The following is a 14,943-nucleotide window of genomic DNA, read 5'->3' as shown; positions in this document are numbered from 1 at the left end:
CAGATTTGAGGGACTTCATAATAGAGAGGGATGTTTCCAAAGGAATAAGAGGGATCTGCGACCAAGATGGTTCAGTACAACGCCTAGCAACAGGCCCCAGAGCAACGGGCTGCTTGTAGACTTAGGAGCTGCAACATTTTTCACGATGTTAAAAACTTCTCTGTTTTTATTACTAGCCTCATTGAGTTTAGTAGAAAAGAAGAGTTTCTTTCCCTCGCGAACATTTCTGTAATGCTCTCTCAAGGCCTGCTTTTTAAATGGCTTTTTAAATGGCTTTGTCTATGGAATTATAATTAGCCCGCCATTTCCTTTCAAGGCGTTTGCACTCACTTTTACTTGCCTTCTGGGCCATCGAGAACCAGGCGGAAGTGACTTGGTTAGTTTTAGTTGACCGCATAGTAGGGGGCACCATTTCAAGGCGCGTAGTTGGAACCAACGCTCTTAGGCGAGCACATAGTCCTCTAGGTTACCACTCAGGGGGATAGGGTATTAACTAAGTGCTTTGTGCATAGCTTCTGGGGAAATCAAGTGAAAACGTCTGTAATTGTTAGCACGGGCCTGGCCTAAAGAGAGATGCTTGTCGAGCTCTCTAGAGACTCTAAAGCCAAACAGGCAATGGTCCGACCAGACTAAGGGAAGGGGAGCATCAGTTTCAATTTCTTTAGATGAAAAAATATGATCTAATGTATGCCCCTTCTCATGGGTAGGGAGATAGACATACAGGGTCATAGTCAGTATCTCCATACATTCATACAACCTTACTGACTCTGGATCAGAAATTATTGTCCATGTGTATGTTGAAGTACCCCAGAACTAGACAATGGCTATATTTAGCTGCTATGGGGGAGATAACATGGCTAAGGGACTCTAAAACATTTCTGTCTGGCCCCGGAGGACGATAGATAACTAGGCCATCAATGGACTGTTGTGCCAAGATAGTTAGAAGAAAGCACACACTCTTCAGCTCCTACTTACTCCAGAGTGGGTAATACATACAGTTAAAGGAACTCCGGTAAATCAAGGCTACCCCCCTCCTCTGCCTTCGACTCGGTCTTTTCTCAGAATAAGGTAACCAGGGGGGAGTGCAATGGCAATAGTAGGATTGGATGCTTCAGCCAGCCATGTCTTCATTAGGATCAGCAAATCAGGGGTAGAATCTACTAAGAGGTCATGGATTTGAAGTTCGTGTTGTTTAACTGAGCGAGTACTTAATAGAAATGCCTTCACATAACCACCAACACCATCCCGCATAGTGTTGTAAGTGCACATGTTAAGGTTAGTACTGTGTTTCCTAAAATAAGGCAAGGTCTCCACTCACAGTGATCGCAAGACAAGTGGTTATGTTTCCCCAGCACAAGAAAGTGGGGCCTGCAACTCAAACTCTTACCATTGTTGTAGAGACTATCTCTACTGAAGGAGACAAATTTGTCCTGACCTGATGGTATGTAAACAGCATTCCGGGCGCCGGGCGCCTCCGGGACGCTGATGGGCGCAGACGGGCTTGCAGCATCCCGTTTAAATGAGGCCAGGGTGAAAAGTACTAGACCGCACCGTCAAAGAAAAATGGCGGTGGTCTGAAGTAGCAGCCTCCCAGGTCATGGTTCGATTCTCCCACCCTCGTCACACAATTCCCCAACATAAAACAAAATTCCCCAGTTACCACAAATCAGGAGAGAAAGTATTTAAAATAGCGGAAACAGTTTTCAGGCAGCTGAGAAAACAGACATTTTGTTTAAAGGCAGATGAGTCACAATACAGTTGAAGTCACAATATTCAGTTTAAAGGTTTCTAAAAACGTGCAAAATGCGCAAAAGATTAGCAGGAAATTCGGCAGAGAGAGTGAAGCGTTCTGGGCAATTACGGGGTCTGGAGCGCTTGCGCAGCGTCCCGTTTAAATGAGACCAGGGTGAAAAGAACTAGACCGCACCGTCGAAGAAAAATGGCGGTGGCCGGTACTAGCAGCCTCCCAGGTCAGGGATCGATTCCCCCACCCTCGCCACAAAATTCCCCAACATAAAACAAAATTCCCTAGTTCCCACAAATCAGGAGATAAAGTATTTAAAATAGCAGAAACAGTTTTCAGGCAGCTGAGAAAACTGAAGTTTTGTTTAAAGGCAGATGAGTCACAATACAGATGAAGTCACAATATTCAGTTCTAAGGTTTCTAAAAACGTGCAAAATGCGCAAAAGATTAGCAGCAAATTCGGCAGGGAGAGTGAAGCGTTCTGGGCAATTATGGGGGCAATTTAATGGAGCCGTCAGTGATTTAAGGGATATTCCAATATCAGTCAGTCAAGAAACCCAAAAGGTAAAACCATGTGTCGGTCCAAGTACAAATGAATGTATATACTGAAGTGTCAAGTTGAAAAGGGATAATCCAAATCAAGGCTAGCACACTGCCCCCAAACGATCAGTACCATGGAGTCCAATGCAAACATTGCAACTGCTCAGGATTAGCCCAAGCACAACCATACACGTTCTCTCTGGCTTTTCAAAAACAAAACACTACTTTCTGGGGCATGCACCAAAATATACAAGGTGGTTAAACAATAACATATGTAGTACAAAAGCAATTATTCTATCCAATTGGAAGGCTTCTTTTGACTCTGTTAAATACTTTAACAGAACTTGCATGGTTTGCGTACGAGTGAAATCTAACCAGAAAGTGTAACTTTCATTTCCTCTCATACAAGTCACTGCTTATTTAAACTGATGGATTTTTTAAAACTTCCTTGCCCTTTCAATATAGCCACATAGTCACAATCACGGTACAGATGTAATAATCCTTAATGATAATTTTGTTTTTAGGTGGCATTGACCCTCTCCTCCGTGGCCTCATGTCAAATCGTGCAAAACTGAACAGGCAGAATCAGATGGTGGTGGATGAACTGCGAGACCGTCTCTTCAAACTATTCAAGAGGATTGGACTTGATCTAGCGGCTATCAACATGCAACGAGGCCGAGATCACGCCATCCCAGGTATTGACCCTTTTAGGTTGGGATCAAGGAGCATAGTGAGTAAACACTGGTATCCCAGGTAAGGAACCAGATGGAAGAGAATAAAGCTTCACAGACAATTGACTAGGAGAAAGAGAGAACATGAATTCTAGGTAAAAAAGACAAAGGAGAGAGAGGACAAGACTTCACAGGTAAGAAACCAGGGAGGGAAGGAAAGAGAGATGTCTTAACTCGAGCCATCAGCTATTAAACCATGACAAAGAGAGCTGAGCCTTTCAGGTAAGTAGCTTAGGGGGCAACAACATAGTTTTCAGATAAGAAACTCTGGTACAGCTCTGTTGTCCAGAGTAAGAAAACATAATTGAACTGAACAAGTCTATTTAATCTGATACATGGGCAAGAAGAATCAACAATTGAAGTGAAATAATTAGGAAAATGTACCCGGATGGGTATTTGGTCAGTAAGCCATTTTGTACTATGGGCTTCAAAATGGGCACATTACAACACAGGAGATCTTAGTTTCTACATCTGCGCTCCTTTATTATGGAATCCTGTCCCATAAGCCAGGTTAGACTTTTAACCATATGCACCTTTCAGCCTGGGATGTGTGGTTTTGCTTTAAAAACTGTAAAGTATGAAATTAAAAACAACAGAATTCAAATTTGTGTTTGCTAAGAAGCCAAATCAGACTAAAGGTGTCATGCATGACATGAGTACAATTCACAGCTGTGACCCTAGATATTTTTAAGTGACGCCAGTGCCATGGTAAATTGACCCTCACTTATGATTTTGGAAGTTGCTTTCAACCTTCCACCTTATCACCACCCAATGCAAATTTAACTGATTGCTGGTTCTGGGTATACATTTGAAAATGACTTTAATCTCACCACTGTACTGTCTAACTCTCTCAATAGATTATGGTGCGTGGCGGCGTTTTTGTGGACTCTCTGAGCCACAAAATCTGGCAGAACTCAGAAGAGTCCTGAATAATGGTGACCTGGCCAGAAAGTTGATGGATCTCTATGGAACTCCCAAAAATATTGATATCTGGCTTGGAGGAGTGGCAGAACCATTTGTTCCTGGTGGAAAAATTGGACCTCTTCTAGCCTGCATTATTGGAAACCAGTTCCGAGTGGCACGGGATGGGGATAGGTAAGTGCATCACTTTTTAGAATATTTTTTATGTTTGTGTAAGGAGATATGATATTGAACTGTAAACAAACAACCCCTATGTCTTTCTCAGAAAGTAGTAGCTCTTGATTTGTGGTGAGAGACCCCTGGGGACAGTTCGGAGATGGCTAGGTGTCTTTATGAAGAGATTGTGTACTATGGGGCCTATTACGATTGCGGATTTCCCGCATCCACCGGGCCGGCGGAAGCCACCGCCGGCCGGAGGATGCGGGAAATCCGCCGGGGAGCCTTGAAAGACCCACCGCCATATTAGGATGGCTGGTGGGTCTTACTATCTGTCCGCTGCTTTTCCGCCGCGGGCGGATTCCGCCCGCGGCGGAAAAGCATTAACATGGCTGGCGGTGTCTATCAGACACCGCCAGCCATATTAGGATGTCTGCGGAAAGATGCCTTTACACTGCGGCATTTCCGCCGTGTAAAGGCATACGGATTTGTGTCTGGGACCCCGTTGCGGGCCCCCAGGGGTGAAGAGGGGGGTGGGGGTGCACATGGGGGGTACCTATGGTACCCCCCTGCATTTGCCTGCACAAAGCGGCAGGCACCGCGAGGTGCCTGCCGCTTTGTGCATGCAAATGCACAACTTACTTTTTTATCATTGCGGCGGGTGCTGCTTCAAGCAGCACCCGCCACAATGATAAAAATACAGGATGTGACCGCCAGGGTGCCGGTCACATCCTAATTTGCACGGAGGGACCGCCGCTGCCCCTGCGGACGGTCCCTCCTTCTCTATGGTGGCGGACGGACTCAGGTCCGTCCGCCATCATAATCGGCCCCTATATATGAAGAAGACACTAAGGGGCCGATTAGGATGGCGGACGGACTTGCGTCCGTCCGCCACCCCTGAGTTGGAGGGACCGTCCGCATGGGCAGCGGCGGTCCCTCCATAGCAATTAGGATGTGACCGCCACCCTGGCGGTCACATCCTGTATGTTTTACATTGCGGCGGATGCTGCTTGAAGCAGCATCCGCCGCAATGCAAAAAACGAAAGGTGTGCATTTGCATGCACAAAGCGGCAGGCACCATGCGGTGCCTGCCGCTTCGTGCACGCAAGGGCAGGGGGGTACCATAGGTACCCCCCATGTGCACCCCCCACGCAACCTTCACCCAGGGGGCCCGCAACGGGCCCCCAAAGTGACTGTCCGTATGCTTTTCCACGGCGGTAAAGCCGCCGCGGAAAAGCATGACTCATCCTGCATCCTAATATGGCTGGCGGTGTCTGATAGACACCGCCAGCCATGTTATTGCTTTTCCGCCGTGGTCGCCTTCCGACCGCGGCGGAAAAGCGGCGGACGGATTGGGAGACCCACCAGCCATCCTGATTTGGCGGTGGGTCTTTCAGGCCTCCTCGGCGGATTTCCCGCATCCTCCGGGCCGGTGGTGGCTTCCGCCGGCCCAGAGGATGCGGGAAATCCGCCATCCTAATGACCCCCTATATCTGTGGGAATATAGCCTAGATCTGTGTCTGTTGGAATACACCCCTTAAGATTGTATCTGTACAGAGAATTCCCTATCAGTCGTATGTCTGTTGGGATAGACCTCTTTAGATATATATACCTCTAGGGAAAATCCCCTTCCGATCTTTGCTGTTGGGATAGACCTCTTTAGGTTTATATGTGTAAGGAGAGTCCCCTTCAGGCTTGTGTCTGTTGGAGTAAAACTCTTTAGGTTTATATGTCTAGAAAGAGTTGAAGTAAAGGTGTAAGCATGTGTTCCTCTTTCCAAGGGGGTCTTTCTTTGAACAGAAGGATAATTCCTTTTCTTATCTAAAAAAGACAGGGGTGTCCCCACTAGAAAGGACAATGTAGGACTGTGTCTCACTTCTATTGGGTGTACTCTAAAGTGAGTGTTGCATTCCAAAAGGCAGCATGCCGACAATCCGGCGGGAAAGGTAAAGTTACAAGAAATTATGAATCTCAATTTCTACAAGCTTATGTTGACTATAGGGGAGAGTTCTGTGTATTATTATTTTTATTATATCTCTACAAATGCCAAAACTTAAGAGAAAAGCCTATTTCTTAACTATATAGTCAGCTCAAAATATTAACATTAACAATCTACGATATTTCATAAGTAACACAGTAGATAAGTAATGAAAAAGGATTTTAAAAAGATGTTTTCCACACCATGAGTTTCGTAAGTCTCTGTTGTACATTTATTACACTTCAAATATAAAAATTCATCATTACACAAAATACAATTTTTTAAGAAAACATGTTATACATTTGTATAAAAAACATTTAAAAAACACAAAGAATCACAAGTCGACGCGGCGTTTCGGTATTCTGTTTGTCTACCTTCTTCAGGACTGATTCTAGATGGATTTAAAAAAGTTTAAAAAACACAGAGTTATTCTTCTTACATTGGTGCAGATAGCTCTTAGTTCACAACTATAGATAGTCACGACTGTAGTAGCTATAACATCGTTTTTAGGCATCTCTTATAAAAAGGGCATCATTCTTTAGCACAAAATCTTGGTTTACACACCATAATATTTCTTCACACTCATATGAATTTTTAATGCTCCTCCCTATTTGGTAACATATTGACCAATTTCTCTATGTATCCCTACGCTTGAACAAAACTGATAGTGTTTACCTTTCCCTTGGACTGTATAGTCCAATGCTCATGAGACTCAATGTGAGACCTCTATTTATGGATATAGTGAAAGAATTGTCAGTCTAACGCATACCTTAAATCAGGCGGAGTGAATCTCCCCACCGGACATTTTTTGCTTCGGTTCAGAACCCTGTTGCCATCAAGTTCGTGGGCCTATTTTCGGATTCTGTTTGTGCGATGTGATAACACTGAATAGGATAAGTATAAGGATAATACGTTTTCAGTCTGTCTCACCATTATATATATGTATCGACAAACATTCTTACAAACTAAGATAGAGAAAGAGAATAAGAATATTGTTTCTCTATACCTGATTTTCAAAATAAATATGCTTGGTCTTGGACTACCAGGAGGAGCCACCGTATTTTCTGTTGTGGGTATCTTTAATGACCCTAGGAAATTATATTTATTTCATATTACCACATGTGGATCTTGTTGATTTTAAAATCTACTCAATAGCAGTGCATATTGGCCTTAGGGTATCACTCACCATTAAAATTTAGTTGCCTCGTGCAATTTCAAGGATATATTGCCTCCAAGGAACTCCGTTGTGGATAGAGAGTCCGTGCTGCATTGAACGATAAAAAAATATAATATATATATATATATATCAGGCGCAATGTGAGGTAGATTTATATCCTATTCCTAATTACTGTGTTCTTTTACTTTTAAATTATCTCATGGTCCCTGAAATAGGGGAAATGGGTCACAATAGTCAGGTAACTTATATTAGGTTTAAGAGGCATTTTTTGGTTATTAGCGCTCAAGTTATAGAAAGCACTAGTCAAGGCTCAGTGCTCTTGGCGGCTCGTACAAGACCGGCTGGGTGACGCTTTGGAAGACTGCCAGCATTCAGGAGCAGGGAGGCCGATTACACATTTTAAGGTAAAGACAACATAAAATTAGGGCCCCTCGAAGCCCTGACTAGTGCTTTTTAGAACTTGAGCGCTAATATCCAAATAATCCGAAGCCTTGACTAGTGCCTTGACTAGTGCTTTCTATAACTTGAGCGCTTATTATATTTTTTTATCGTTCAATGCAGCACGGACTCTCTATCCACAACGGAGTTCCTTGGAGGCAATATATCCTTGAAATTGCACCAGGCAACTAAATTTTAATGGTGAGTGATACCCTAAGGCCAATATGCACTGCTATTGAGTAGATTTTAAAATCAACAAGATCCACATGTGGTAATATGAAATAAATATAATTTCCTAGGGTCATTAAAGATACCCACAACAGAAAATACGGTGGCTCCTCCTGGTAGTCCAAGACCAAGCGTATTTATTTTGAAAATCAGGTATAGAGAAACAATATTCTTATTCTCTTTCTCTATCTTAGTTTGTAAGAATGTTTGTCGATACATATATATAATGGTGAGACAGACTGAAAACGTATTATCCTTATACTTATCCTATTCAGTGTTATCACATCGCACAAACAGAATCCGAAAATAGGCCCACGAACTTGATGGCAACAGGGTTCTGAACCGAAGCAAAAAATGTCCGGTGGGGAGATTCACTCCGCCTGATTTAAGGTATGCGTTAGACTGACAATTCTTTCACTATATCCATAAATAGAGGTCTCACATTGAGTCTCATGAGCATTGGACTATACAGTCCAAGGTAAAGGTAAACACTATCAGTTTTGTTCAAGCGTAGGGATACATAGAGAAATTGGTCAATATGTTACCAAATAGGGAGGAGCATTAGAAATTCATATGAGTGTGAAGAAATATTATGGTGTGTAAACCAAGATTTTGTGCTAAAGAATGATGCCCTTTTTATAAGAGATGCCTAAAAACGATGTTATAGCTACTACAGTCGTGACTATCTATAGTTGTGAACTAAGAGCTATCTGCACCAATGTAAGAAGAATAACTCTGTGTTTTTTAAACTTTTTTAAATCCATCTAGAATCAGTCCTGAAGAAGGTAGACAAACAGAATACCGAAACGCCGCGTCGACTTGTGATTCTTTGTGTTTTTTAAATGTTTTTTATACAAATGTATAACATGTTTTCTTAAAATTTTTTATTTTGTGTAATGATGAATTTTTATATTTGAAGTGTAATAAATGTACAACAGAGACTTACGAAACTCATGGTGTGGAAAACATCTTTTTAAAATCCTTTTTCATTACTTATCTACTGTGTTACTTATGAAATATCGTAGATTGTTAATGTTAATATTTTGAGCTGACTATATAGTTAAGAAATAGGCTTTTCTCTTAAGTTTTGGCATTTGTAGAGATATAATAAAAATAATAATACACAGAACTCTCCCCTATAGTCAACATAAGCTTGTAGAAATTGAGATTCATAATTTCTTGTAACTTTACCTTTCCCGCCGGATTGTCGGCATGCTGCCTTTTGGAATGCAACACTCACTTTAGAGTACACCCAATAGAAGTGAGACACAGTCCTACATTGTCCTTTCTAGTGGGGACACCCCTGTCTTTTTTAGATCTGTTATCCCCCCAGTCCCCTATTAGTCTGTGCGGGGTCCTCCTTTGTTTTCGTAATTCCTTTTCTTAGACACCACACAATTTTCCAAGTTGGTTTGAGTGAAAGTAGTTCTTTTATTTTCAATTATTGCTTTATACATCCGTTTCACTCTTTTGACTTTTTATAGACAGTTTTTATAGAAGAAAACAGCCGACACGTGTTCCGCCCTATGTGGCTAGTTAAGCCAGGGCTTTCTCAAGGCTGCGAGAGAAGAAAGATGCAACTCATAAGTAACACTAGGCAAAGAACCCTCAGGGAGAAAGACGTGATTGGGAATAAAAAAATTCCTATTTATTTAATTCTTACATAAAAGGATGATTTTAAAAATACATGTGAAAGGTGTGTGAAGAGAAACAGACCCAGGCCATTTTTGCATCCATAGACTGTGAGAAAAGAAGAACAAGAAGAAGAAAAAAGTGAGACCAAATTATGGTGTTAGCAAAAGCGTATCTCCAAACATATTTATTCTGAATACCGGTGAAGCAAAAAAACGAAGATTTAGGTGGAAAGATAGGCGTCTTATTTTGTTAATTTGAAAGGTGATGTTATAGAGACTTCACTTGCAGTTTTAAGTGAGATCATGCAAAGTCAAGACATGTCATTAAGAAGAATTGCATGTAAAAATATGCTCTCATACCTATTCAATATGTACAAAAAATCATATAATCTGAGAAGAGTTGAATATATTCCAAATTGCTTCAAGGTAACAGATACCTTTTAAAATCCTCCTTTTATGTAAGAATTGAATAAATAGGAAATTAATTATTCCCAATCACGGCTCACTTGAACACTACATTTGGTGCTTTCTCGCTGGGGCTCTTTGCCTGGTGTCACTTATTTATTGCATTTTTCTTCTCTCTCAGCCTTGAGAAAGCCATGTCTCAACTAGCCACATAGGGCGAAACATGTGTTGACTGTTCTCTTCTATAAAAACTGTCTAAAAAAAGTGAAATGGACTTATAAAGCAATAAATGAAAATAAAAGAACTACTTTCACTCAAACCAACTTGGATTATTGTGTTGTGTCTTAAAAGGAAATTATTCTTCTGTTCAAAAAAAGACCGCCTTGGAAGAGAGGAACACATGCTTACACCTTCCCTTCCACTTGTTCAATACATGGTTGGAAAGGTTCAGAGCATCAAGCAAAAGTTCCTCTAGCATTTTAGGAATCAATATCCAGTACCAGGATCTCTGGACCATTTGTTTCCCTTAGAAATTCAATGTGTACAAAGAGTCCCCTTCTGGCTTATGTCTGTTGGGTTAGATCTCTTTAGGTAAATATGTGTAAAGAGAATTCCCTTCAAGTTTATATCTGTTAGTACAGACCTCCTTAAATTTGTCTGTGTACCTTACAGACCTGTGGGTGACCAGTGATTGGTAATGACAAAGGAGAAGAAACAATGTTTACAAAATTACATAGCAGTTAAACATTGTTCATATCAGATTCTGAATGACAATTATTGTATTCCTAATCTCTGTTTGCGTGTCAGTTCAAATGAAACTTCCAGCTGCAGCCAACATGTGTTTCATCACTCAGACTTTTCACAATTCAACGAGCTGTTTGAAAATTCATGCAGACTGTTAATATTTCTGTAAATGAACGTGAATGATGAAAGTCCTAATTTTGATTTAAGGAGATGTAATATGTAAAAGTTCGGAAGCTTAATCAGTCGGGGCATATTTTCAGTGCAGCAATCACTCTGGACAAGTATGAAAGGCATATGGTAAGGCAGCACAGGTGTGGTATCCTCTATGGCCTAATAAAAAAAGCTGTCACTTCTTGTTAAGATTACCAGATGCCTCCATCAGAGAGACAATTTTTCAACCCTAGACTTTCCTTTATCAATCTATTGCATTCTAAGAGGGGCACTAACCCGATTGGACTATATATCTAAAAATAGTGATTTGGAAAAGGAAAACCCACATCTCAAACATGGGCTCCATGATGCAGGGGACTCATCTTTTACGTTTCTCTCCAGTCCACGATTGGAATGGGTTCATGAAGCAAGACTCTGCTGAGAACTTTACCATTTAATCTGACATTTCCCAGCTGTACAATAATGCTAGGTGGTGATAGAAGGCGCAGACCACTCACACTGTGAAAGGGATTTACTCAAGTGCAATATTACACACTTATGGGCAGGGCACAAGTCCTAAAAAAAGAAGTGGGGGGACGCTGTAACCGGAAGGGATGTCACGACAGGAAGTGACGTCACGACAGGTGTTTTGCAAAATTGAGCTAATTGCTTCCCCGTGTGTTTCCAAGCCCGATAGAACCACCCCCTCCCCACACCGCCCCACCTCACGCCAATGAACGCAGCCATGCTGTGCCAGTGTTCGCATGAACATAGGGAGGCGAGATGTCACATCCCTAACTTAAATGCCCTCCGCCCCTTCCCCAGAACACCTTCGCAGCTTCCTCGCACTGAATAGAACGGGACTCTGCCATTCCCTAGTCTTCTGTTTCTGTCTCCCCTAACCCCGGTTTCCCCCCGTATTTCTCCACCCCCACCCCCCCCCCCTCCGCTTCTCTCTATTCTTCTAACTTCTCCGGTCCTGTATCTGTTGCTCAGCCGGCGGCTTCTTGTGTCCAACGTCCGCACATCTCACCCCCCCCTCGATTGTCCACAATGTGTAGTTCTTACACACGTCCCCACCTCCTTCAAATGCCCATCTGCTCGTGGAATGTGCCCACCTTACCGCTGCGTCCTCTCTGGGACGAGATCGGAGCTCACGGTGAGCTCCGATCTCGTCCCAGAGAGAGACCAAACAGTGAAGTCCAGCTGTTTAGCAGGGGGGACGACGTCCACCCGGTAAGACCCCTTAAAATAAGTGGGGGGACGCCGTCCACCCGCTTGGTACCCCGACTCAAGCCCTGCTTATGGGTAATACTGTGCATGAGTTAGGGCGTTAATGTTGCAAGGTCATCTTTTGTGAATTGCTTGCAGCAATAAATCCGGCTATGTGCATGTGCAAGTCACACTTACATGTGCAAGTAGTTTTTTGGATCGGGCGTAGTCTATCTGGATGTGCATTTCATCATGCAGTGCAAATTCTAGGTTTGGGGTTTAATTCGTGTATGCCTCATGGACTAGAAAGAATGTGATATTGGCAGTTGTAGCCAATAATACTGGTGTGAAATGTCTCTGAAATGTGCGTTGTATGGCTAGCAGACCTTCACCATGTGTGCTTCTTTCTTTCCAACACAGGTTTTATTATGAGAATCCCGGTGTTTTCAGCAGTGCCCAACGAAGCTCTCTGGAAAGGGTCACACTGGCGCGAGTCATTTGTGACAACACGGCAATCACTGAAGTGCCGAGAAATGTCTTCATGGCAAACAGTTACCCGCAAGATTTTGTGCGTTGCAACCAGATTTCTCCCTTCGATTTAAGTCCCTGGAGGAGCCGAGGCTCTGAGCCTGGTAAGTTCAGGACGATACATAATCTTTGGGTTTTCCTTCCCAGGGGTGTGCAAGAACTGTCCCTGAAATAGGGTATTCTTGCAGATTCTCTGACTGGTGCTGCTTGGTAGTGGCAACAGAATCCCAGATATTCCTATTTTCGCGGTGATGGTTTTCTAACTAAGCGAAAGATATGCCTAGTATTATTGGAGTTTCCCTGGGTGCATAGGAGATTAGGGCAACACACCCCTTCCAATGTTGTTGAGAAGGTTCACTGTAATTCCTCAGTCAGACAAATGCCTGAATACTCCATTACCCCTTTGCCTGTCCTCCTTGTCCCAGTTCAAACTACTAGTGGAGAGGCCCCATACCAGAGTTTCCACACACTCTGTAAAAACATACTATGCACAACATAGTCCTTTATCTAATTTACATTGCTATGATGTATAAATACCCTCGTCTTTCCAAGACTCCCAGTCCCAGGTTAGACGCTTTTTCTGTTATAATTTATATGCTTCCATTTCGTCTCGCTCAGCTGACAAATATTCAGTGCAGTTGTCCGAGGTACCATTCCCACTCATGTGCTGGGCTTGGGCAGGGACCTAGTTCTGGTATCAGAATATGTTGCATGGAAGCCACTGGGGTCAGCATTCCCATCGCTTAGTGGTGTCGGGAAAGGGTAGCACAAGGTTCCTTTGTTCCATTTTCAAATTTTGCCATATGAGAGTCAGTAAATAGTAACCCAAATATACAGAACCATTCTGCTAGTCCTTTTTCTTCCGTTTGCAGCTATGAAGGTCAGAAAGGTAAGTTTCTATACATTTTCTGTACCTAATTCCACATATACGTACCTTGGTGAAATATATCTTGAAAGTACGTAGATGTGGAGTTTAGATTAGTAAATACTTACATCTCTTTATGAACTTACCTTTTACTTTTTTGTCCCTGGATATTGTTTAAAAAATATTCTGTCCCATCCATTTCGGCATTCAATATTCACATCCCGAGTCGTATTTTCCAGTACCAATAAGTAATCTAGACATTATTGTTTTCTACCACTCCACATCCAATCCCTGCCCCTCATCTGGATTCAGTTTCACACACGCTATCTTGCTCGTACATACCCATTTTTTTAAATTCATGAATATAGTGTGTTTGTGCTTGCCTTCCTTCACACACCAGACTTCTATCCTACTCATATATAGAGTATGCAAATCATGCTTACCGTACACTCACACACACCCACCTCATTTCTTAACCCTACCCACCTCCCTCTATTCATTTAGCACTGGTTGAATTTTCCCTCATTTTGTTTTGCTCCAGTAACACATGTTTTTCTTCCACAGAGGATGAAGATCCCACTCTGTAGGAGACAGCGATATCCAGACCGAAGCTCACAAGACATTGAGCTTTCACTCCGAGCAAGGCAATCTTACCTTTGATCCTACATGGTCCTTAAATTGGTGCTGTTCTATATTGACAGTTTTTTAATTACTTCTGGGGAAACTTCAATCTTGCAATCTTCCTACCAGTGATCCTCCACTTAACGCCAGTGTCTGGGAAGATATTTTTCTAGAGAGCCACAGTCACTCTAATGTATGGTGAGGCCTTCGACAAGATCCCACAAATGTATGGAAAGATTTTTAATACTGCAGTTCCACCCTCAGTCCCAGCATATAGGGCGTTATCATATGATCTTGCACTCCATTGTAGTGGATGGAGAAACCTTCTGCCTGAGATGCTAAACCTAGTACATGGAGAGACCTTCTTCCCCAAACCCAACACCTAGTTCTAGTGCTTGGAGGGCCCTTCATCCTGAGATCCTACACCTAACACTAGTGTTTGTAAAGCCCTCCATTCTGAGATCCTAAACCCAATCCTGGAGGGTGGCAAGACCTTCTTTCTGAGACTGTACACTTAATGGTACTGCATGGTGAATCCTTCATCCTCAAATCCTACACCTTTTTTTTTTTTTTTTTTTTTTTTTTAATTTATATTTTATTTTGAAGGTTTTATATAGCGCTAGCTCCACCCGAGGGTATCAGAGCGCTTTACAACAACAATGGTTATCAGCAAGAGAAACAACAATAGCAATAAATGAGACAAATTACTCAGGCGGTCAGACGAAAATTTAGGGAACAAATAAGAGTACATAGAGAAAAGAGTACATACAGGATAAACAGAACCAATTGAAATAACCAGTAAGTTGTTACAAATAGTAATTTTACAGCATGGCAGGAGGACTCAGGGGAACAGAGTAAGGAGGGGTGGGTA

At 42.4% G+C, this 14,943-nt stretch overlaps 1 protein-coding gene across 1 annotated transcript in view; it reads left to right on the top strand.

The window, feature by feature from the left end:
* LOC144822754 (eosinophil peroxidase-like) overlaps positions 1–14,943 on the top strand; it is an 85,085-nt gene that overhangs the window by 35,233 nt on the left and 34,909 nt on the right. Inside the window, exons 10-13 of the mRNA XM_078680613.1 lie at positions 2,809–2,979; positions 3,873–4,110; positions 12,479–12,690; positions 14,016–14,034. Of these exons, the coding sequence (XP_078536739.1) occupies positions 2,809–2,979; positions 3,873–4,110; positions 12,479–12,690; positions 14,016–14,034 (640 nt within the window). The remainder of the gene's footprint in view (positions 1–2,808; positions 2,980–3,872; positions 4,111–12,478; positions 12,691–14,015; positions 14,035–14,943) is intronic.

The sequence above is a fragment of the Lissotriton helveticus genome, chromosome 3_1, assembly GCF_964261635.1.
Source record: "Lissotriton helveticus chromosome 3_1, aLisHel1.1, whole genome shotgun sequence".
Taxonomy (NCBI): Eukaryota; Metazoa; Chordata; class Amphibia; order Caudata; family Salamandridae; genus Lissotriton; species Lissotriton helveticus.
The sequence above is the reverse complement of the archived record's forward strand: the minus strand, read 5'-3'. Positions and strand labels throughout refer to the sequence as shown.